Here is a 26007-nt window from a genome sequence, read left to right on the forward strand (position 1 = left end):
GTAGACAGAAATCTTAGGGAGGTGGAAGGAGACCTGAGTTCCTTAGAGGGATCCCGAGCCTGAAGCCCAGATTCAGACTTGGACGTCCAGACTTGGACACAGCGGGTAGCTCTTTTTGGTCTTTTGGTAGGGGCTGATGAAAAAGTATCTCCTTGCTGCTGCCTAATCCCCTCACCCTCTCAGAATAAATTATTAAACAGATAAATCAATAAATAAATCACGGGGGAAAGAAGGATAAGGCGGAAAATAGTTCAAATGACTATATTACCCCAAATTGCCCCCCTTCCCCCCCCCCAACCCGCTCCGCCCTCAACCCCCACCCCAGGAACTTGCAGAAGTTTTTAACAGGAAAGGGGGATTTCTGTAATTTGCTGCTGGGAGGGAGAAAACGCAACTTTTCCTAAAGCCTCTCTTTGCAAAGTCAGCTGTGGGGCCAAGGCGGGGGCAGCAAGAGGAGGGTGGAGGTGGGGGTTGGGGGCATAGGTTAGAGCTTAGGGCAGTGCCTTTCCCCCCAATGTTCCCATCAGTCAAAGTGTCAGGAGTTTTGCCCTCCCACCCCTCCTCTTTCTCTCCTAAACAGGAGTCCAGTCGTTGTCATCCAGCCCCCTGCCCCACCCCCCTCCCTTAGTCTAATAGGGACATGGTATTGGCGGGCACTTATAAAAGTCCCTGGCTCAGACGGACACAGAAGGACGCCCTGCAGGAGAGACTAAGAGGCAGCAAGTCCTGAGAAAGAAAACCATGGCCAAGGAGTGGGGCTACGCCAGCCACAATGGTGAGTGAAGGCAAAAGTTGTTTAGTCTAAAGGGACCAGAAGGACTCCTTCCTATTTTTCAAGCTCATCCCTTCCAAAAGAAATCAGTTTTCAAAAGAATTTGGGGGTATCTCCCTCTTTTCTATTTTGATGAGCCCTTTTTTATTTTTATTTTTATTTTTTGCTAGTCTTTGTTTATTCCTGGTCAGTAGGCATTTAGGTAGTAGAGCACTTCACTGGGGGTCAGTAGATCTGGGTTCTAATTATGGTTCTTACTCTTACTGATGGTATGGCCCTTGGGAAAGTCAATGTCTAGGAGGCTCAGATCTATAAAACATAGATACTTATATCATCCAGGCTGTTGTGAAGTTTAAAAGAGATAATATATGGGAACCCTTCTTGAAAACTTTAAGAGCATTTTCCAAATGTAAAATTCCATTTTGCTTCTATTTTATAGGCAGGAAGAGGATTTCTTCCCCTTAGTTTTTCATCAAAAGATAGAAAGTAGTGGTTCCCTATCCCCTTCAAGTCACTTTGCTGTAAACAAAGTTATATAGAAGTTTAATTTTAACATTTGCCTTCCACATTATCCTTGAGGTAGAGTAGCTGGGATGAGATTCCTTCTCTCCAAACTACTTTTAAAATATTTAGCTCTCATGGCTATGAATTGCTGGTTCACCTACTAGCATCAGAGAGGACATCAGAATAGTGCATCAGAAGTGGCATCAGATAGATGCCAATGAATAACTTTTTTGACCTTTTTTTTTCCACAGGACCTGATCATTGGCATGAAATGTACCCAATTGCCAAGGGAGACAACCAGTCTCCTATTGAACTGCATACCAAAGACATCAAGCATGATCCCTCTCTGCAGCCATGGTCTGCTTCTTATGACCCAGGTTCGGCAAAGACCATTTTGAACAATGGAAAAACCTGCAGAGTTGTTTTTGATGACACCTATGATAGATCAAGTAAGTCTATGTTCTTAAAAAGCTTTTGCATCCATTCTAAACAAATAAATACACATATTTTCAATGTAAGCATAGGCTGAAGGGTCTTTATTATTGTGAAATGAGGCAAGTCCCCTCTAGAGGTAAGGAAACATTTATGCAATGAAGTAAAAGTGCCTTCCCTTCCAAGATCAGACATAGTGCTTTTGAGATGTGACTCTATATCTAAAAGGGGGTTTGGCTGGAGCAAGGCAGATGTCACCAGGTTCACCTGGATCTTTTCCCAGTCCTGTTGGACTGCTCTCATAATGTTCCTTCCTGCCACAGCTGTTCTTTGTCACTTCTAAATGGTGTGGGAAATCTGGGTTAGTAGCATGTGCAAAGCAGAATCCAATAAAGATGGAGACCAAAGAGGAGATTTCTTCCTCTTGGTTCCTGAGAGGATGTCAAGCCCCTCCCCCCCATAAGCTAATTATGTGATTCCAGGTTTGCTTCCTTCTTTAGTCAGAAAGGCAGCATTTATAAAGCAACTACTATGTTCCAGGTGCTGTACCAAGAGCTTCATGATTTCCATCTAATTTGGGGGGAATCTAATAGGGACTATTGGACTTATTTCAGTATGTAGTCCATTTTTTTTTTGCACTTACCAAGTGCTCAATAAATATTTGTCAAATGGATGTAATTATCTCAATGAATGTTAATTGAGTTTTTCATCAAAATTCCAATTTCAGTAGCAGCTTTGTGTGAAACTTAGAGATGCTCTGTCAAAAGTTCCCCGTGTTTTCCTACAGTTTTAGTCAAATCATTGAATTGTTAAAAGGTTGGCAGAACGATTTAGTTTTGCTGTCAGCAAGATTAGGGAAAACCATTATATCACTACCACATCTGTTACCTGATGCAACACAATTTCTAAAAGCATTCCAAACAGCAGTAATGAATGCCTAGCTATAATAATTACTTATCACTATTATAACTAGTTAACATAAACAAAGACTTTCAGTTGTAGAGAATAAGAGAGGCACATTTTTTGAGTCCCAGGTTATATATAAAGAGTATACTAGAATTTCTTTTTAACATTATCACATATTAACCCATTTTTGTTCTTATTAAAATCCACTTGTTTTAATAAAAATCTTTGAAAGTATTTCTATGTGGTGTTCTAATATTTACATATAATCAAGATATCTTACTTTATATTTTCCTAAGTATATATATGTAGAAAAGTCAATATAAATCATCTAATTAAAGGAATTTGGGCCACTCTGACCAAACTCATATACATAGAATTATTTTGTTAAACCTGGTGCAGTGGATGTGTGAAGGGCTTTCTAATCATCTTTGAATGGTATCTCCTTATGTTGAATCAAATTTTGATGTTAACTTTCATCTTATATTTCTTTAACTTAATTTCCCTGGTAAAAGATGATCTCCAAATCAAGTAAACATAGTGAGATAGTGGTGGGTGTGGCAGGGAGAAGGTTATGTGGCTCTGCAGTTTACTATGTATGGGACCCTAGGCAAGTCACTTGATGTCTCCAGGCTTCAGGTTTCTGTTATATAAAAAGGGGAGTAAGGAAGGAGGACATTTAAGATTCCCCTGTAACTCTTTAGACTCTATAAAACAAATAGCCAAGCTTGAGTAGTCATTCAGATAATTCAGACTCAGGCTCAAACTATTGAGAAAGTTTTGGAGTGTGAACTATCCAGATCAGCTATCTACGTTGATTGAAATTATTGGACATTTCTTGAACTTTGAATTACTTTTTAGCTGCTTAGGCAGAATACAAATTAGACTTGGATAAAAGTTTTTGCATACCAGTCTAAGAGGAAGGATAACGGGATAAAAGCATATCTTTTAAAGACCTATTTTTCCTCTCTTTTATTTTGACTATATTCTTTGTTCTAGGCCCTGGTTTTCTTGAATGTTAAATTAATATTTAAGGAAATTAGAGTGAGAAATGCTTATTGTGAGTTCATTTCCTCAGGAATCCATTTTCATGAGCAAAAAGGCGGTGGATGTGGTTGAGGGTGGCATTATCCCAGAGTTGACCCTATCCACAAGCTAAGCCTGCAGCTAGCTTGATAGAGTGGTTCTTGCTTTTTTTTGGGGGGGGTAAGGGAGCTTCTCTATATAACAACACTCTTCCTCCTCCAAAAATATTTCTCACCAGTTCCCTAATGCCAAAAATTCTTTTAGTTACAGACAAAGCCTTTTATTCCATAATTAGAAAAAAAATTTGGAAAAACAAATATCCCTGAGAAAGGTAGCATATTAAAAAAAAGTCCAAATAACTGATACAAAATACTTTCCTAAGAACTAGTTTGATAAAGAAGTCAGCAAATGTAGGCAAGCACAGGGTACATGAAAATGTTTGAGGTGGAGGGTAAGAAGTTAGAAAAGGAAAAAGGATACAGAAGGAGGAGGAAGAAGGCTACAAAGACAGTTTTCACCACTTCCCAATTCTGCCTGAAACCAGCTAACCTTGTCCAGAACAACAACAAAATGCATTTGGCCTGACAAGATATTTAGTTAAGTAATCTCTGGAAAACAGCCTGTCCAAATATGTCTGAAAACATTTGTAAAAGAAGACTTCTCCTTCCTTAAAATGAAAACAATTTTAATGGACATGTTTTAGTCTTTGTTAGGAGCTTCTAATTATAGCTTTTTTTTTACATGTAATGAAAATTGGTCACATGGCCCACACTCAGCTCTCAGACTTAATTTTGTTTACTTCTTTACAGATAATAAAAGAAGAGAATTAAGCTAGTCTGGAACAATAGAGCAATTTCACCTACAGATTGAATCTGAAAATGGTTGAGCATTGCAAAGAATATGATAGGTTCATTTTATAGGTGAGGACCCATAGTCTAAACATGTGATGTGGCTTGCCCAATGACATTCAAGATGTAAGTGGTAGAGTGTATATAAACTCAGACTCTTCTATTTCTAGGATCTTTTTGGCCACATCACATTAAGGGAAAGGAAAGAAGCATTGAGGAGTGTATTCCAAACACCAACTAGATATTTCTTGGATTCTCAACTCTATTTTCCTGAGGTTGAGTCAAATGTTTTGCCCATCTCCTATTCTTTCTTCTTGCTATTTTTCTCTCTTCCACATAGGTAAAGTCATTCTCTACTTTGGGGTAAAATGGATTTAAAAATATGCATTTAAAAAAACCAACAAACCTATTATTTGGATTGTGCAATTAGTAACTAGTGAATTCAAAGCAGAGACAAAATGGTTTGAGCAAATTGTGCCTTTTGCGTGCTCCATTCATGTATACAAAGACCCAAACTGTGCTCATTTGTTTTCTTCTTGCTTTTTTTTTTCAAAAAGAACTTGATTTTTGCCCTGCACTCATCGTAAAAGTTTACCTAGGATATCAGCTATACGTACTAAAACCTTGCTTTAACATTTTATTTATTATGTCTTGTTTTTCCATCACCAACATTGCTAAGCTAGTTGTTTCAAAGAAATACTTATTCTGGAGAGATTTGTGATGAACATTTTTCAAAATCTGACTTTGTAGCTTGTAAGGATATTAAAGGAGAAAAATATTCTTGTGCAGCAGGTATGTTGCAAAAGCTCTATCCCTCCTATGTATTAGACTGATGCCAAGAAACAGCAAAGGTTACATTTTGATAGAGTCTATCCTTGTCGTCTGCTGTCCTAATTACTCTGGAAAAATGTTAATGATGGAGCTAGAATTACTCTGACTTTCCACATTCCAACAAATGATACTTTATACCTCCTTAATATTTGTTCATCACAGTCCCTAAGTTCACAGGCCTCAGGCAACTGCTTTATGAAATGCAAACAATGATCTATAGCTTTATCCCAATAACACTGATCATTAACAAGAATGCGCACTCATTTGATTCCTATCAGAAAGCCATTACTATTAGCTGTATGAAGCTATCCAGGCCATGTATCATTTACTAAGGCAGTATTCCCATGACAAACCAACATCTGTTATCATGATTTAATCACCTTTCCTGAACTCATCCCATTTGAGTGCTGAATTGTTTTGACCAACTAGTATTCTTACTGACTAGGTAAGACAACTGTAGTAATCTGCCTTTTTCTCTTTGTGGTTCAGTTTGGGGCAGGCTCCTTGAATGGATAAAATCCATTTTTCAGTGATCCAATCCCTCACTCCTTAAGAGGCAGTGTGGCACATTGGATAGAAAGCTGGGAGACCCTTGGTTCAAGCTCTGCTCCTTCACACATTTTGCCTGCGTAACCCCAAGCGAGTTACTGAATCTTTGGGGGCACTAGGCTACTCTCTAAGACTCAAAATTGCAGATAAGATGCTGACCTACATTAGTAGGGTGAATTTCCTCATTTAGAATTCCCTATAAGCCCCTTCTCTAATCTTATCTAGTCACTGTGTAACAGAGCTGGAAACATGTAAACCTCCAACCGGTTTTAGTATGCAGATTATTGACTCATTTGGATTCCAAAAGCATTTATGAACTTCCAGCTATTACTCTGGGCACTGAGGATGCAAAGATGAAATCTGATGCTTCTCTATTCTTATGGAGAATACAGATCAGAAGAAAGAGTAAAATTTATACATGAGAAAACTGTATGTAAGTTAGCATGATATGTACAAAGGAAATGTCAGGGTGGTGTGAAAGATCTATGGAGAGAGGGATTATAGAAGGAGGAAGAAGCCAGTGAAGGAAAGCTTCAAGCTAACACTTGTTCTGGACCTTGAAGGAAGGGAATTTCAACAAGGGAAGATAAGAGGGGTGTCTATTCCAGGTACAGGAATGGACCATGGACAAAAGCACAGAGCAAGACAAAAAGCAGAGAATGAAGCCACTCTGTTTGACTTGAAAAGGTAGACTATGTGAAGGGAGTGATGAGGAATAAGCCTGGCAGAGTAAGTAGATGGAAGTAAAATTGTGAAGGACCTAGAGTGTCAGGCTCTTTAGTTCATATTTTACCTAAAAGACAGTGGCTTAGTATGCTAGTGGTTAAAGTGGCAGGTTTTTTTCTTTTAATTTAGTAATCCAAAGCAACTTCTTAACATTTATTTCACAACCATGAAGATAAACATTAAATAGTTTTGAAATTTCTTGGTACAAAAGAGATTAACATTTTTTTTTGTATTTGTAATGGGGCCCCCCAATCAAAATGACTTTTAGAAAGTTTTATCGAAAAGAGCCAGTACTTTGAAATGAAATCATTAGTTAAATTTATCCTAATGCTTCAAAGACAAGAAAAGTTTTTCATGTATATGTGGGAGTGGGTATGTGGCCCTGAACATAAATGTGACTAGAGGAAGAGTTTCTAGGTATGGCTTCCAGAATTAGATTCATTACTTTAGAGATGGATCTCCTACATGGATCTATTTTGCACATACCTATACATGGGCAATTTTGAGTCCCTCATTTGATTATAAGCTCCTTGAGAGCAGAAACTATTTCATTTTTGTCTTTTTTTCTCAGTACCCAGGAGAGTGCCTGGCACAGAGGTTCTTAAGGGAAGCTTATTGATTCATGTTCTTCTCTTGGGTAGCTCTGAAGGGCTGCTGGAGATGGTATTATTTCCAACTCTCTTATATAACTCACTCATAAACAAGCTGTGATGTTTTAGGAGTCGGAGAGGAAAATATTTTCAGAGGCCGTGTGAGGTATCAAAAGGGTCCTTAGCATTCTGTGGCACTGTGGAAGATGCCCATCAATCAAATCCTTGGCAGGCCTTAGAAGATAAGATTAGAAAAATGGATCTCTGCCCCAAGCACTGGGCCACCACGAGAGGGACTGATTTTTCCTTACACAAATCTAAATCCTTCTAGAGGAGAAGAAGGAGGAAAAACAAGACTTCCAGGATTCTATACACTGTTGAAATTTAGGAAAGAAAATATGACTAGTCTTTCAACAGGAATCACACCATGCACTTTGGCTAGGCTCTGGCTTCTGGGATCTACTTTTATAGTGACAGACTCTGGAGCTTAGTAGGCTCTCTTTCTGAGTCTGCTCTCCTGAAAAATGCAGAAATTCTTGTTTGGGAGGAAGCTTGTGAAGCTGACCTCAATTCAATATTAACCCAGGTTATCTTTACAGTGCTGAGAGGGGGGCCACTCACTGCACCCTATCGACTGCGCCAGTTTCACCTTCACTGGGGCTCAGCAGATGATCATGGCTCCGAGCATACCGTGGATGGAGTGAAATATGCTGCTGAGGTAGGAACTACCTTTGAGCCCTTCACAGAAGAGTGCACAGAAATATTAAATAGATTCATTTTCATCCTCCTCTTTGCAAAAAGATGAATGCAAGCCAAGGACAGCTTGCACATAGACCAAATATGTGAGATTTAATGGATTCTGAGAAGGTTTCCTGTGCTCAAGTAGAACAGAATTTTAGGGCTGAGAAAGAGCTTTGAGATCAAGTCCCATCATATATGAAGAAAGGGAAGCGTCAGTTCCTTGCCCCAAAATTGTTATTGTTCAGTCATTTTTCAGTCATCTGACTCTTTGTGACCCCAATGGAGGTTTTCTTGGCAAAAATACAGGAGTAGTTTGCCATTGCTATTTCCTTCTCCAGCTATTTTGCAGATGAGAAAACTGAGGCTAATAGGGTTAAGCAACTTGTCTGTGGTCACACAACTGGTAAGTGTAAAGTCATATTTAAACTTAGGTCCTCCTGACTCCAGGCTTGGCTTCTAGCTTGTCATCTAGCTCCCAGATCTCTCTAATGACTTATTAGAACCAGAATGTAAACTCCTTGAGGGCAGAGATTTAGGATAGTGCCTGGAACATGCCTCTTAATAAGTGCTTTTTTTCATTCTTTTACATAGTTAGTTGGTGGCAAAATTAGGCCCAGAATCTAGATCTCCTGACTCATTTCTGTACTTTTGTCACTGAATTATTGTACTAACATCATAGATCTAAAGTTGAAAGGAACCTTAAAAACCTCCTCATATTATAGATGAGGAAACTGAGATAAAAAAATTATATAGGTAGTATCAGAGATGGGATTTGAATCCAGGTCCTCTGATTTAGTGCTCTTTCCATTGTATCATGCTACCCTCTCATTTGGGTCAACTAGGTGATGCAGTGGATAGAGTGTTGGCTTTGGAGTCAGGAGGACCTGAGTCAGATTTAGCTTCAGACACTAGCTGTGTGACTCTGGGCAAGTCACTTAAGCCTGCATCTCTCAATTTCCTTATCTATAAAATGAGTTGAAAAAGGAAATAGCAACCCACTCCAGTATCCCATGACTCCAAATGGTGTCATGAAGACTCAAATATGACTAAATAACAAAAGTTCCTTACTTCCTAACTTTAGTGACCATTACTAAAGCTTTTTAAAAAATTTTAGAAATTCATTTTTTTAAAATGAGAGATATTCTTCAGTTGTGGATATTCCTGAGTGAAGAGGACATCAAGCTTCTTAACTATGAGAACGTTGGTATAGATTAGCTTAAAAGATAGACTGCTGATATAATATGCAACTAAAAATAGCTTTTATTCATTCATTCTATAAATATTTATTGAACACCTGTTGTTTACCAAGCACCATGCTGGGCCCTAGGGGAGATGCGAAGACAAAACTTATTGCTTTTAGGCAGCCTAAGCTGCAATCTAAGGTATTAAGACACAAACAGAGAATTATAATATCCATTGGTATTATAAAAACCTCATTAAAGTGTAAAATAAATAGATGAATGAGATATCTGGAGGTCATTACATTTCAAATGGCCAATTGCTCCCTAAATATGAACTATTTTCATGATGGAGGAAGTCAATCTAGGCTAAAAGGAGGAGGTAGCATTGGACTCTAAAAGATGGGGCAGAATTCAAAACATGAAGAGGGAGAGCTATGACATTTTTGTCAGATTGAACAGAATGAGCAAGTGTTTAGAGGATAGAGAGTAGAGGATATTTTCAGGTGGCACATGGTAGTCTACTATGACTGGAGGATTGGAAAAGTTGGGAGGTTCCAGATTATGGATAACCTCAAATACCAGGCAAAGTAGTAAATCAGGTAAATTTCAGTTAAGAACAGATAAAGATGTAGAGAAAAATTAGGTTACTATTTAGAGATCACAAAGTAGAGTGAAGTTGCCAGAATCCAGGTTGGCATCAGATACTTTGAAGCAAAAGGCAGAGATATGACAAAAGAGAGAACCCTAAAAAAAAGAGGGTGACCATGGTGAAACTACTTTGTTTTTCTATTTCTAAACAAATATTATATTTAATTATCTTTATAAAAATGTATTTTGTGTTTTTGCTTGTGTTTCTATAGGAAAAATAATCATTATTTTAAAACCAGAAGGAGAGACAGAGATTGTGGAGAGAGAGTGTTGCTATGGAAATAATTTAATATGACTTATTTTGCAGCATTCCCAACTATTTTATTGATAAGAGCAGATAAAAAAACTTTTTATGGTTTGAAATTTGAGAGTTACATGGCTTTCCATGCTGCTGATGTTCAGACACAAAATTTCTGTGATTTTTCTCTTTCAGTAGTTCTATGGATCAGACAGAGTTTCTTCCTCCCTCCTTATTTTTTGTAAAGATATTTTACTTTACAAATTACATGTAACAACAAATTTCCCCATAGTTTTTCTGAAGTATATATTCCAAATTGTCTCCCTCCTTTCCTTCCCTCCCCCTTCCTGGACATGGTAAACAATCTGATCTGGGTTATATGTGTATTATCATGCAAAACATATTTCCATATTTGTTCATTTTTGTCAAAGAAAAAGCATATACAACCAGAACCCCAGAATAAAAACCCAAATAAATTAAAGTGAAAAATCATAGGCTTTGATCTGCATTCTATCTCCAAGAGTTTTTTTTTATCTGGAAATAGATAATATTCTTTGTCAGAAGTCCTTCAGAATTGAGAAAGTTTCTATGAACTAGGAGGTAGAGAAGGTATGTAAAGTAGTAAAGATATATAAAGTCATGAATATTGTTAGTGAATAAGAAAACTTGGTAACAAACTCATTGTAGGGAAGATTAGGCAGAAAAATACGAAAGAGATCATAATTCCTAGTAAAGCAAGCTAAAATCCCCAAACTGAGACAAAGCTTAAGATGGTGCTGGTGAATCTTTTAGAGATAGAATGCCTGCCCCTCCTCCCTTTACTCTACAGGAGAGGGAGAAAGCATTCCCACTGGGCTACTGGGCAGAGGGAAGGGGGATGTGAAAAAAAAAATGTCTTCAGGCATGGTGGAGAGGGGAGAGGAGCAGCTCCACCCAAGTCTTTCTGCCTTTCTAATAATGAACTTGGGGTGAGAGGTGGGTGGGAGGGAGGGTGGCTGAGTGGCCACAGAGAGATGTCTCTGCATGACATCATTGGCATCTATGCCATAGGTTTGCCATCACTGACCTAGGAAAATCTAACTCCAAGTTAAAAGACTTGTAGTGAATTCTCCTCTGTTATAGGGAAAATTAAGATAAGATCAAGCTTTGGCATAGGCCATGTGAGAAATTTTCTGAATTTTACAAAGTTTTTTTTTCAATATTTTCTTTAATAAAAACATGTATATCACCCGTGTATATTGTGCTTCTGTTCACAATTAGAAGTGAGGATAAACGCTGACTTGGGCATAACATGCAATTTTATCTTTGCCTGCACATAGAATTTTTTTCTGTGTGTGATTATGCTCACAATTGATTTAAGATAAAATAATTTTATCAAATAGTAAGGTATTTTACATTAAATAAATGGCAAATTTTATAACTATAGAATAGCATATACCCTTCTTATTCCATATATAATTCAATAGGAAGCTTTTGGCCCAGTTTGAATTGAGTATTCAGATTTAGAATGACTATGAATTTAATAGTTTTGCCACTAAATCTTCTTTTTTTTCAAAACTATAATTATTGTATTCTTTTCTGCTGAAAATTGGCATGTCTGAAAAGCAAAAGACAGTTTTCTCATTCCTTTTCTTCTCCTACTTCTCAATGACTTTCGATTTTATAGTTTTCAATGTTCTTTTTAAAAAAATTCTGTGTACAACTCCAAGTTAACGAGGGAAAATTAATAATTTCCAACCAACCAAACCCATCACATGAACTGTCTTTGTAGTATGATTTTGCAGGAAATGTCATTTTAACTTGCTGTGGTGTAATTATAAAAGTAAATACAAAAAAAATGTTAATTTCAAATCTAACTACTATAGTTTTAAATAATTTTAATTCTCAATATGAAAATCATGCTCTTCCTCTCCAAGTACTTTCCTTTCTGAGATGAGGGAGAAGGGAGAAATACTTCACAGTATTCAAAGTTCATTGATTTAATTGGAAGGCATTTTAGAGGCAATCTCCTTGTTTTATAGATAAGATCCTGGAGGTCCAAAAAGATTAAGAAATTACTCTTTAGTCACAAGGATAAGAAAGTATTCCTTAGCTCAAGAGAATCAAAGATTCATGGCTATATGTAATGTTTTGGGGGGCTATGTACTTGGTTGCTATACATTCATACACTTGCTTATTTACTGCATTTTTATTTATGGTTTCAGCTTCACCTGGTTCACTGGAACCCCAAATATGGCACTTTTGGAGAAGCTTTGAAACAACCTGATGGAATTGCTGTTGTGGGCATTTTTCTGAAGGTATGGTAAACAGTAACTATACTTTTTCTTTAAAATTTTATTTTATTTTTATTAAATAATTTTATTTTATTAACCCTGACCTTCTCTGTCTTAGAATTAATACTATATATTAGTTCCAAGGCAGAAGAGCAGTAAGGGTTAGGCAATGGGGGTTATGTGACTTGCCCAGGGTCACACAGCTAGGAGATGTCTGAGGTCACATTTGAACCCAGGACCTCCTGTCTTTAGACCTGGCTCTCAATCCACTGAGCTACCCAGCTGCCCCCTAAAATTTAGCATTTTATCATGATAATTTGCCCTTTGGAGAGCTGCCACAGTCTTTTCTTCTGCAAAGTGGGGGAGAAAGGAACTCTCAAAGTCTTTCTTCCTGCTTCAATTCAGTGTTTATCCCACATAACTTATTTCTTACATTTAAAAAAAAATTCTTATTTGTCTAAGCACCAAAACCATGAAGATTTCCATCAACAAAGAAGGATAGAAACAGAAGATGGCTTGTAAAAACATGAAACAAATCAAGTTATGGGTTAGGGTAAATCAATTAAGGTCAGGTCAAGAAGGGTTTTGTTTTTTTTCTTTTTCCTGCCTCCGAAGTTTTGCCTGTGATGGGGCACATCACAGTGTGCCCTTATTCACTTCTTGCCAGGAGCCCGGTCCAGCCCCACTCGTGGCTCCAGGAGTTCTCAGCGGGTGAATGAACAGCTAGGATCAAAAATAAAAAACGGAAGACAGTTGTGCATATAAATCAGTCAGGGGCAAGCTTTGCACCCTAACCCTAAATTGTAAGGTTGCAGGCTGTGTTGTGTAGAATTGTTGGTGATTGGGGAGAGCAGAGATACTTACTTACTCACTGTGCCTTCTTGCTACTCCATTAGTTTCCCTGAAAACTGAAAGATCAACACTTTGATCTCTAATCTCAGGCTTGCAATCCACTCAGCTCAGAGTAGCCACCATGCACATTAGGCCATGCCAAGATAACCACATGGAATGCTTGTGTTGTTGAGCCAGCCCTGGTTTAAAGAGTACTTAAGTGTCATTCTCACATGAATGTAGTAGTAATACAATCCAGATTTTAAACCAGAGGTGAAAATCTGGCTTCTTTTTTTTTTCCTTGTTGAATGGCTAAATTTGTTATGTGCTGTGAATTCAGAAGGTGATTTCTAAATGCTAGATAAAGAAGGGTAAAACTATTACATTATTAAGGAGCTATTTTGTTAGGATTTTGAGAAGTCTGCTAATGGGAGGATGACGCACATGTCTGTTAGGAAAGGACTGTAACCCAGGAAGCATTAGCTCTGAAACAGGAAGTGTATCAAGTTGGTTATGAATTCTGAGAAGTGTAGTTTTCAGGAATATATTAATATGTGAACAATATGTGATTTCTTTAGTGTAGGAAACTCCTAGTGTGAGAATTCCCTTTATCAATGGGGGGGCTGTACTCTAGAAAATCTTTTTAGCTTAATCTGCATTATTAAAACTTTTTCCTCATCACTTTCCTAAGGATAGACAATAAACAGAACAATAAATAAAACCCAGATTGGTAATATTTGCTGATTTGCCAGACTGCTAATTTAACAATCAGCTCTCACAAGTTAGTTTAAGCTGGCTCTAGTACATCATAGATCCAAGCCCAGTTCTCTATCTGTTACATTACACTCTCTCTTATTATAAGAATACTTTGCAGCAAATATCAAAATCCTTTCATAGAATTTGGTGCAAATGATGATTCAGGATGGTACAGAAGAACAAATGTAGACTTTAAGTCAGAAGAGATCTGCATTCAAATTCTGATTTAATTAATCATGCTAGTAAGTAATAAACAAACACAAATATTACTCAGTAGCCTAGTAAGTAATAAATCACTTAACTTGTCTGAGTTTCGATTATCTCAACTACAAAATGGAGATAATCATACCTATAATATCCATCCTGCATAATTAATGTGAAGATCAAATGAAACAATATATTTAAAGTACTTGGTAAGTCTCAAAATGCTACATAAATATCAACCACTTACTTTTAATGCCCTAGTGAAAGTCATGTTATTTCTCAGAGTAATTTTGCATGCTTTGACTGAATGTCTCTAGGGAGTTGTCAGATAAAAGGACAGCTCCTTCCTTGATAGCCACCATATGTGCCCACATTACCCTCTAGAGATAGCTGAGAAAGAGGGAGATAAACGTATAGGGGATAGCATAGATAACATCTGGTGATAGAAGATCATCTCACTGCTGAAGTCCTTCCAACATCTGTGTCTGTTAAAATCCTCCATCATGGAATAGACTTGGGCAGAAATCCAAAGTATAGAGCAAAAAGACATGTAATTTTGTGGGTGCTGCATTTTATAGACTTGGAGTTTAAATATAGATCTAGAAAACCATATAATCTAAAATCATGGTAGAAGGGGCAGTTACATTTTTAATTTTGAACAAGAATTTCTGTCAGATTCTGTTTGTTTTATTTCTTCAGATAGTCAAATTCCATAGTAATTGATTTTATTTTTTTGTTTTCTACATTACAGATTGGACGTGAGAAAGGGGAATTTCAGATATTTCTTGATGCATTGGACAAAATTAAGACTAAGGTAAAAAAGAAGATGCTCTATCTTTTGAATATCATGTAGAAGATTTTCAGTTTTCTTTAATAAATTTCCAATGTCCCTTCCAACCTATTTCTAAGTTTGAGAGACATGTCAAGAATATATATCTTCAGCCAATCATAACAAACCTTTGTTAATTACCTACTGCATGGCACTGTTACATACATGCTGGATATAAAAAACAAAATGAGTCCATTATTTTTCTGAAGAAGTTAATATTCTAAAAACTTGGTCAGTAGCCATCTTTAATTTTAAGAAGTAATTTTTTATTCTATTTTGGAGCATTTTCATAAATAATAGTTTAATTTTTCTCTTGGAGATTAAATATGATGACTAAATACAATAATGCATATTTGACACTAAAATTTACTCTGAACGAATAGGTATATGAAACCATTGTTTGTTTGTTTTTTAAACCCTTACTGTGTATTGGCTCCAAGGCAGAAGAGTGGTAAGGGCTAGGCAATGGGGGTCAAGTGACTTGCCCAGGGTCACACAGCTGGGAAGTGTCTGAGGCCAGATTTGAACCTAGGACCTCCTGTCTCTAGGGCTAGCTCTCAATCCACTGAGTTACCCAGCTTCCCCCGAAACCATTGTTAATAGTTAATGCACTAATTTCTTCTGCTTTCTAGCATTTGGGCTACCAAAATCCTAGTTTTAATTAATTTTAAAAATTAATTAGCTATATCTAGAGGAAAATAAGTAAATATTTTAGCTGTAAGTCACTATGATTTACTATGGAAAGTAGTGTTTGGGATCAAAACCTAACTTTAAAAAATATTTTTGTAGCCACAGAATCATAATCATTTTCTTATAGTCATGCTCCCCAAATACCCTTTCCATTTAGCTTAAAAATGTTACCAAGAACTATAATGAAATTCATGCTCAGGCCAGATACTCTTATATTCCTTTCTTTCCTTTCACTGCCATACTAGTTGAAACTTTTGCTTCTATTGGATGCTTCTGCTTCCTTACTATTTATTCCTTCCGTTAACCCTCTGCAAATTGACTTCTACCTCTACTCTTACTGTTCTACTCAAACCATTCTCTCAAAGGTAATCACTACATTAAAAAAATAGTTGCCAAATCCAGTGGCCTTTGTTGCATCTTGTCACCTTCTACCTCTGGAATTGCAACACAGTTGCTTCTATTTATTCTTGGCTTCAGAGAAACAATCTCTTGGTTTTCATCCTACTTAATTGCTCTCTTTTTGTTTTCTTTGCTGTATTAGTATCTTCCAGATATCTTAACATGGTTGCTCCCCTAAAATTATTCTCTGCCAAGATTCTCTTCAAACTCTCCATTATCTCTTTAATCAATAATCAATGGACTTTAACCACCTTTTTATGCAAATGACTCCCAGATCTTTTGTCTCTAGACTTGAACTTAATTTCAAGCTCCAGCTCCATATCTCCAGGTGCTTACAAGATTGCCAACATTTAGATGTTCTCCTGGCACATCAGACTCAACATGTATAAAATCAAGCTTATCTTTTATCCTAAATCTGATCTTTGTAGTTTCATTATTTAAAAAAAATAAAACTCTTACCTTCTCTGTCTTGGAATCAATACTGCATATTGGTTCCAAGGCAGAAGAGTGGTAAGGGCTAGGAAATGGGGGTTAAATGACTTGCTTAGGGTCACACAGCTAGGAAGTGTCTGAGGCCAGATTCGAACCTAGGACCTCCCATCTCTAGGCCTGGCTCTCAATCCACTGAGCTACCCAGCTGCCCCCTGATTTCATTATTTTTGATGCTAGAGCCAATATTTACTTTCTCTCTTAAATTCAAAATCTCAACTCCCTCACCGTATATTCAATCAATTGGTAAATTCGAAGGAATAGACTTCTAAAACATTTCTTGGCTTTCCTACCTCATCTCTATTCCACTGCCATTGTAGGACTTAATTCTCTTTTTCTGGCCTCTTACAATAGCTTCTTAACAGTTCTTGGTGCCTCTGCTCTCTCTTCTCTTATTAAACTAGCATTCATACTGACGCCAGAATTTCATAGACATATATGTGTTGGCATATATGGATATATATGTAGGTAGAGACAAGCTACTTTTCAAAAAATATCAGTGGTTCCCTGTTTCCTATTGAAAAATTCCAAATTCCTCTGTCTGGCATTAAGATACTCTACAGTTTGGTGACACTCTATGATCCTATCCTACCAGACCTCTCTGCTCCCCATTCCCTGTTCCCTATCTCTGTATCTTTATTGATCCTTTACTAGAATATCCACTCTAGCCTTCCATGCCTGTTAAATTCATATCTGTCTTCTAGAGTCAAACAACAACCCTCCCCCACAATTTCCCCCCAAACCTTCCCCAACCCACTTTAAGAAATACAAGAACTTTCATAAAATCACCTGCTCTGACTATATCATTTTTAAAAGAATAAAATTCTTCTTTTAGGTACAAAATACAATTTTATTGATAATTCAGTAATTCATTCAATAAGCATCAACCAAGAAGAACACTGTGCTAGGTACTGGGGGGGACTCAAAGATTTAAATAAAACATAAACCGTGACCAGGTGAAGCTTATGGCCTAGGAAGGAGGAAAGACACATAATTTAAAAGTCAGTGTATTTCTTAAAATTTAATTTCCTGGGCATTTTGAAGAAAATTTGCTTATGGTTTAAAAAAAACAGTATTCTAAAAAGACAACTATGTGTGTATATTTTGATATGAGGATGTACATTTTACACATAACTTATGGGTCTTATTGAATTTCTTTAAGGGCAAGGATGCTCCTTTCACACACTTTGACCCATCTTGCCTTTTCCCGGCTTGTCGAGATTATTGGACTTACCATGGCTCCTTCACCACTCCCCCTTGTGAGGAATGCATTGTCTGGCTTCTTCTGAAGGAACCGATAACTGTGAGCTCGGACCAGGTAAAACTCCATCTGTCTAAAACTGATTTTAAGTGCAGTAGTTTCATTTCTTGCTTACGTTTCTTGGTAATTATTTTTTTCACAAAAGCTAGAGAACTAACAAGTCAGCATTTTGGCTGTTAATCACCTTTGAGCTATCTGAGTGAATGAAAGAAAGAACGAATGAATGAAAAAATTATTAAAGTGCTTACCATTTTCTAAGCTCTGGGGATATCAATAGAAGATATTAGACACACCCTGCTGTTAACATTCAGTAGTCTCCAGGAGAATAGACTTTGTTAATGATGTTTAAAGGTGTTTACACTGATAGAATCCTACTGTCGAGAATAAAGGAAGAGAGAGTGCACCTGCATTCTTTCCTCCAGACTGTATCTGGAGTATTTTTCTTATTTTTGGACATCATATTTTAGGAAGGATGCTAGCAAGAAAGATAAATACTTTCAAGAGGAAGACAATGAGAAGGCATGAGGGTATTTGAAACCATATTACATAAGGAATATAAAAAGGAACTAGGTGTATTTCACCCCCCAAAAGGCATATTAGGGGTGACATGATAGCTGTCACTAAGAATATGAAGGGCTCACCTATCTAAGGGGATTTGGACTCTTTTTGCTTGACTCCAACAGGCAAAACTAGGATGAATAGCATGGTTAGAGAAATGCACACTTCTTTCATACAAGTAAAAGAGTCTTATTAGTTAGAGCTGTCCATAAGGGGAATGGACTGTTTTGTCAAGTTATGAGTTCTTAAATACAAAGGGTATCAATGGAGGCTGGATGACCCACCTACACTTGTTAGGGATATAGAAGATGGGATTCATAATTTGACTAGAATTTAATGAGATAGCCTCTGAGGGCTCTTTCAATCATGAGATACTACAGCATGATTTTTATTATTTTTTAACAAATGGGATGAAAAACAGGAAGGGGATAGGGACTGGACCTAAGGCTTCATTGGTGTAGGAAACCAGTAAGGAAACGCACCCCATCAATTCAGATGAGCAACTGTCCTATGATTTTGAGTTTGACAGAGAACTAATAAATAGAAATGAGCAAGACATAGTTTTATATATACATATATCTTTTTGTCAAATGATGTCTTTTCTAATGAGGAGAGGCAAAGGAGGGAGAGAAATATCTAGGTATTTTAATGCAACAAACAAACAAATAAATTTAAATAAAAAAAATTAGAGTCTGAGAGTTTCCTGAGAGTCTGAGAGCAACTGCAAGATTAAATTAAAAGACTTGCCCAGAGGCACTTAGCCAATTTTGTATATATAACTGGTCTAGTCTTCCCTGTATCACAACACATTGTCTGCCATGATTATAATTTTAAAATGTCTATAGAATTTTATGTTCTATATTATTTTAAATATTATCTAATCTTTTCCTTAAGAATTCTACAAAGTAAATAGCGTAAATATTTTTATTCACATTTTATCGAAAGGAATTTGAGAAGAGAAATTAAGTGACTTGCATAGTGCCTAGAACATAATAGGCACTTAATAAATACCTACTGATTGACTTGCTTCAGGCCAAACAATTCAATGGCAAGACCATGGTTCAAATGCAAGCTTTTTGACTGAGTCCAATTTTCATGCTCCTATACCATTTTTAATCCAATTTAATTTTTTACCAATGTAAAACCTAAAATTTTAGACTTTATTAATTCCTTGACTCTTAGAAAAAATAAATTTGAAAAATCATAAAAAATAGAATGTAATAAGATTTTAATTTCTTTTTGTTCATTTGAATATCCAAAAGAATGTCATCATAGCAGTAAAGTAGAAAGAGTACTAGGCCTGGAGTCAGAAGATGGATTCAGATCCCATTTTTATCACTTACTAGTTGTGTATGTAACCTTAGGCAAGTCACTTAATTTCCCTGCCTCCAATTTTCTTCTTCTAGAAAATAGAAAGGGAGTTAGCAGAGTAGATAGGGCCCTAGGTCTGGAGTCAGGAAGATTCATCTTTCTGAGTTCAAATTTGGCCTCAGACACTTCTTATGTGACCCTGGGCAAGTCACTTAATCCTGTTTGCCTCAGTCTCCCCATTTGTAAAATGAGCTGGAGAAGGAAATAGCAAACCACTCCATTATCTTTGCTAAACATCTCAAACAAACTCAAATGGGTTCATGAAGACTGAGGCATGTCCAAAAAGACCAAGCAACAAGAAAATAAATGACCAATATATTACATATCTGTTCATATTGTTGTGAGAATCCCTCAAGGCTTTATATAGAAAGTGCTTTCAAACTAGAGGCTGCTAGGTGGCGGAGTTGATAGAACACTGGACATAGTTTTAAGAACACCGAATTAAAATCTAGCCTTATACATTAGCCTGGCAATTCTGGGAAATCACTTAATTTTAGTTTGTCTTAGTTTCCTTAATTTGTAAAATGGGCTAATAATAGCATCTACCTCTTAGAGTTGTTCTAAGGATAAGCTAAAACAATATTTGTAAAGTACTCGGCAAATCATAAAGTGCTATATAAATGATGGCTATTCTTATCAATAAAAAGCAAGAAAGTGGTATGCAATTGCAAATTATCATCTCATTACATATTTATATGATTATTTCTATTATTATATTTTCATTAATTGCCAATAATGCCATCTCTACCTACATATATTTTGTGTCTCCCCTAGAATTCATATTCCAAGTTTAAACATCTACAAATATCTAAATAAGTCAGGGGGGAAGTGCTTTGGTAGGAGAGCATGTTTATCTTGTATTACAGTAGAGGGTTGGCTCTAGAGACTGAACATTCCAGGAAAAAAAAAATTCTTTCTCTATCTTCCAAGAAAGGTTAGCTATTTAAAATCGAATTACCTATTCAGATAATGAAAAACACAGAGTGCATGTGTATGAGCATGTGTGTGAGTGAGTGTGTGTTGCTTGAAATGTCCAGATATTTTCCTAATTCCCTATTTCATAATATGAAGTAAAAGTGGGATACAGGCCATATTGACATTGAATGTGTGGACTTTTGCAGATGGCCAAACTCCGAAGCCTTTTCTTCAGTGCTGAAAATGAGCCTCCTGTGCCCATGGTGGGTAACTGGCGCCCTCCTCAGCCTCAGAAAGGCAGAGTTGTGAGAGCCTCCTTCAAATAGAGCCATCTTCGAAATGGCCAGGAAAGCAGGGGAGTCAATCCCACAATCAATACATAGTTAAATTGCACCTTCTATTCATGCTCTACACTCAAAGCTCCCTTTTCCAACTGTACAACTGAGCAATGTCACAAATTGATAAGCTAAAATCTGCAGTTTCTAACCTTACAATGAAAAAAACAAAACAAATGAAAGTAATGGTCATATTTGATTCTTTGTAACAATTATCTTTAACAATAATGAAAAATAACACATCTAGACATGTTTTGAAGAAGAGAAAGGAAAGGAAAGGAGAAGTTGTAATTGTTGTAATTGATGGCTGGTCAAATATTTTCATAAATTACCAGCCCTTAACTTTATTTTCAGTTTGACCGTTTCCATACTATGAGTTTCCATCTTCACAGAAGTAAAGTGTAATCCATCATGTAAGAATAGCAGCCTGTGGAAGATTAATGATCATAATGTGCCAGAATTAAATTGGTCAGGAGTTGCAACAATGTTTTGAAGTTTTAAATGAAATAAAAGAGAAACACAAATCTGAAGGAGAAAAGAAATAGCAACTACTATAATTGATTATAAAATTAACTTTCTAAAGAAATGGAAATGTCTGGTTTAATCCCAGGATTAAAATTGCAATAGTGTTTCTTCTTCATAATGGTAAATGATTTTCTATAGAGACTTTCTTGCCTGGCTTGAGGGCTATGGAGCTGTACTTCTCCTTCCTGTATCTTTGCATGCCTATACACAGCTGACTATGATAGCCTTCTGGATTCCGTTGGACTCACTGATCTCATGGCCGCACCATGATTGTGCCTGGAATAATAGCAATGTCACTGAGTGCCAACCCAAATAAAGATTCATAATGAAAATGATGGTTTCAGTTTCTTTTTTTTTCTTAATGAACAGTCAAAAATGGTAACATGAATATAAAAAATTTATTTAAATCTCTTTTTATAATTGAGGAACACTGCTTACTAACTATCACACAAATCTGGTTGTTACCCTTAATTCAAGTCACTCTGATTTAACAAATACTTATCAAGTGCCTACAGTGTAGACACCGTGCTAGGTGCTGGAAATATAAAGGTGAAGAACCACAACACAGATGTGCTGACTTCAAGGAGTTTACAGTCTAAACTGAAACCAACCAATCAATCAATACACATTTATTGAGGATTTACTGGGTGCAGGCACTGTCCTAGGCTTTGGGGTGGCAGTACAAAGATAAAAATGAAACGATCTGCCCTTGAGCTGTTTATATTCTAAATGTAAGTTTGTCTTCTCCACTAAAGTGATAAATATTGAAAGTCTTTATAATACTTAAACAGAACTCTGGTAAATACCACTATAAAAGAAAGCTTAGTAAACACAAGCTCATGATTACAAATCATGTAATTGATGTTCAGGGTAGTTTTAAAGCTTTTTAAAGAAGGCAGATAAACAACACTTCTTGAGAAAGTTAAAGACTGGAAGGGTAACCCACCAATTTACCACTGTCAGCCTAGGGATAGATTTATAAAACTTCAGGGTTGGTGTAGTATTTTGACACTATGCCATTAGATCATAGACTTAGAATTCGAAGGGGCCTCAGAGGTTGTCTACTCCTATTCCCTCATCATTTTCCTATTTCTTTGGAGGTCACAATTCTCCTTCCAGTCACCCATGATCATAAACTAGAAGGAGTCATTCTCAATTCAACTCTCCACTGACTCTCCCTATGCTGACAATTTGTCCATCCACTTTTCTCAATTTAGAGGGCGGCTACTTTAGGGGACAACTAAAGCACCAATCCTGAAGTCAGGGAGACTCATCTTCCTGAGTTCAAATCCAGCCCCAGCCACTTAGTAACTGCATGACTCTGGGAAGACATTCACCTTGTTTGCTTCAGTTTCCTCATCTGTAAAATGAGCTGGAGAAGGATATGGCAAACCACTTCAGGATCTTTGCCAAGAAAACCCCAAACAGAGTGAATCAGACATGACTGAAAATGACTGAATAGTAAGAACCTCCTAAATCAGATCTTCCTTATTTCTTACTTCATCTATTTCAGTGGTCTTCTAATTGGCCCCCTTAACCTTAGTCTCTTCTCTGCTTCCCAATCTCTAAAACATCCTCTATATAGTTGCCAAATGGATATTTCTTATGTAGAAGTCTGACATTCCCCAAGAAGCTCCAAAGGCTTGTAGGGTAAATGCACACTGACATTTAAAGCTCTTCACAATCTGGCTCTAATTTCCAGACATGCAGTTGCTCTCACATATTTGATGCTCCAGTTATATGGACCTCCATGATGTTATACATATATAATATATTGTCTCCCATCTCTGTGCTTTTTCACAGGTTGTTTCCAGGCATGGAATATATGCCATAGTCATCTCAGCTCTTAGGATCTCTTTTTCCCTTTAAAGCCAGTCTCTTATGCCATCACCTACAGGAGGTCTTTCCTGAGTCTTCTAATTGCTAGTTTCCTTTTCAGTCACTCCCAAATGACTTTACTTTTCATACATTTTGAACTTATTTTTCTATAGTCATGCTTTTCCACCCCCCCCCCCTCCAAGATGTAAACTTCTTGAGGATAGATAGGACTCATTTTGTTTTTGTACTCCTTAGAGTCTAGCACAGTATCCTGTACATAATAGCCATTTAATAAATGTTAATTTTTAAAAATCCTTCTTAAATCATTGAACAAAGCAAAAGCAAGTGGGACATTTTGACCTTCTTCCAGAGTATGACAATGTTAACATGCCTCTGAAAGGCAATAACCTGCTAGATAAGTAAAATTTCTTTTATGTTCTTCAGACCTTCTTAAATTTGTGTGAGTCAAATGGTCTTATTCTTCCTAAAGTGAGTTGGCATAATATCACTGGAACTTGAATGTCTTCACAGAATAGTAAAACGTGCCTTTGAGACTTTGAAATGCTCTCCCTCCTATCAGCAGCTCACTAGTATGCCAGCCCTCTGCTTTTAAAGTGGAGCTTCATTGCCCCAAGGAGTGAGAATGATATTGGGTCAGGAGATTCCTAAGAGACCCTGAAGTTAAATCTGGCTGTAGATTCCTGTGAGGCCCAAGTCCTATTTAATAGATTACCTTCCACTTGGGTGAAGTAAAACCAGGTTGGTCAGTGTGAAATTGGATGTCTTAATTAAATCCCTTGAAATTAGCAGGTGTGGAACTTTCATCATTAGTGCTAATGTGGAAAGTTAATTCTCCTCTTAGGATACTTAGCTCCCGATATTGATTGTGGGGGAAATTAGGAGCATTCAAAGTACTTAAAACCCACCCCCAACATTTGGGTAATTATATATTCTTTTGCAAAAGCTTAGATGTTAAAATCAACCTTAAAAAAGCCAGACCTATGCTTTTATCTGTAGAGGGAATTCTCAGGACCAATGAAGATCAGAAACTGCCTTAAACTTTATAGTTTTAGAGAGTTACCTGGGGGTAGTGGTGAGGGGCTGGGACTGAGAGATTAAGAGATTTGCCCACAGTCATGCAGCCAATATGGTCCAGAAGCATGACTTGAACTAGAGACTTCCTGTATGAATTCCATTACAGTGTTACCTTCCCTCTCTTGATGATCTCCAATTTTTCCCATCTATATCTTCTTTGTCCAAAGTTATTTAAATGTTGCCTCCCCAATCAGACTTTGAATTCCTTGAGAACAGAGAGTCCTTTGCCTTTTTCTGTATCTCGGTGCATAGCAGCACCGTGTCTGGCACATAATGAGTGCTGAATAAATGTTTATTGACTGACTGACTTTTGCCTCTCCTGGGGCAGTAAAATAGAAACCATGGAGGTCTGGGCTTCTTTTTTAGGCAATGAGCCTAATGGATAGGGGACCGACTAGACTCCTTTATCAGGGAGAGTGGATTTGAGTTACAATTGGTGTTCACAGCTCATCTGATGTCAAGGGATATTCTTATTTTCCAGAGACACTTAAGCCATGGTTTAGATTGTAAAAGTTTAAAAGGTTTTTCAGGGCAACGATGGACAAGCTAACGGGCTTTTAGGGGACACCAACTCCCCATATGTACTGTTTTGTGGTGATATTAAAATCCTATGACATTATAACAAAACACTTTTGAAGAGATAAGACAAAGTGACCCATACAAATTTAAGTTCAGTGCAAAGCACCCTGGTCTAGGAGTCTATGGTCCTGGATTCTAGAACTGACAACACACATTAACTATAAGTGTTTCCAGAGTTTCCTCATATAGAGAATCCAGTTGGATTAAACAAACATTTATTAAATATTTACTGTGTGTAGAGCAATGTGCTAGATGTGAGGTCCCGGAAGGGAAAAAAAATTAAATACAATAAAGACCTTGCCATTGTGGAATTTAAAGGGAATCCCCCCAAAAAACGTCATCTCTGCCAGCCTCAAGTAGTTGTTCTTAGCATCAAAAAGGATAATATGCAAAAGGCCATCAAAAAAAGGGTAAAATGTTATAGGAAAGTGAATAAAAATAATAACAAACAATAATAATAGATAGTACATATGTAATGCTTTAGTTTGCAAAGTCTCCTTTAGTGCTCACAACAATCCAGTGAGGCAGGTCCTGTTCTTACCCACTACATTGAGGAAACTGAGGCTAAGACAGGAGGTTTCATGACTTGCCCTGGGCCACACAGATAATAAGTATCTGGGATGAGATTTGAGCTGTTGGTCTCTTCTTGACTCCAAGTTCAAAACTCTGGGCAAACATGCCACCTAGCTGCCTTATAGGATCATGAAAAGAAATAATGAGCAAATCGATTGTGTCTAGGGAGCTTCAGTTTTTTTGTTTTATAGAGTCACCTGATAGTGGTTTAGGATTACAGGTAACAGTCACCAATGGTAAAAATTGCTTTGACTTGGAAATTTCAGTTGGAATTCTCCTGAAAATGAAACTAATGGGTCACTGATAATACTGACCCTTCTGATATCTAATTCAGCGACCTCCAAACTTTTTGATCACATGCCCCTACCAGTTAAGTCTTTTCCAGGACACACCACTAATTAATGTATATTTATTTATGAATGGCAGAAATTTTAATTATTAATTAACTAATGATTAATAATTAATAAATTAAACTTAAAGTACCCAGGATTTCTGTTCAAATTCTATTCCTGACACT

At 36.9% G+C, this 26007-nt stretch overlaps 1 protein-coding gene across 1 annotated transcript; it reads left to right on the top strand.

Annotated features, from left to right (window-relative positions):
- The first annotated feature begins 11 nt into the window (after window positions 1–11).
- On the top strand, window positions 12–21757 carry CA3 (carbonic anhydrase 3). Its single transcript, XM_001366608.5, has 8 exons — window positions 12–105; window positions 581–775; window positions 1528–1725; window positions 7781–7899; window positions 12194–12286; window positions 14805–14867; window positions 17623–17778; window positions 20772–21757. Exons 2-8 carry the CDS (start codon window positions 742–744, stop codon window positions 20889–20891), a joined length of 783 nt encoding a protein of 260 aa, XP_001366645.1. The 5' UTR covers window positions 12–105; window positions 581–741; the 3' UTR covers window positions 20892–21757.
- The last annotated feature ends 4250 nt before the right edge of the window (window positions 21758–26007 follow it).

The sequence above is a fragment of the Monodelphis domestica genome, chromosome 3 (assembly GCF_027887165.1).
Source record: "Monodelphis domestica isolate mMonDom1 chromosome 3, mMonDom1.pri, whole genome shotgun sequence".
Taxonomy (NCBI): domain Eukaryota; kingdom Metazoa; phylum Chordata; class Mammalia; order Didelphimorphia; family Didelphidae; genus Monodelphis; species Monodelphis domestica.

Coding starts and splice junctions, on each gene's coding strand:
- CA3 (XM_001366608.5), top strand. CDS start 742: ATGGCCAAGGAGTGGGGCTACGCCAGCCACAATG. Junction 776..1,527: donor GGGCTACGCCAGCCACAATG/GTGAGTGAAGGC, acceptor TTTTTTCCACAG/GACCTGATCATTGGCATGAA. Junction 12,287..14,804: donor TTGTGGGCATTTTTCTGAAG/GTATGGTAAACA, acceptor TCTACATTACAG/ATTGGACGTGAGAAAGGGGA.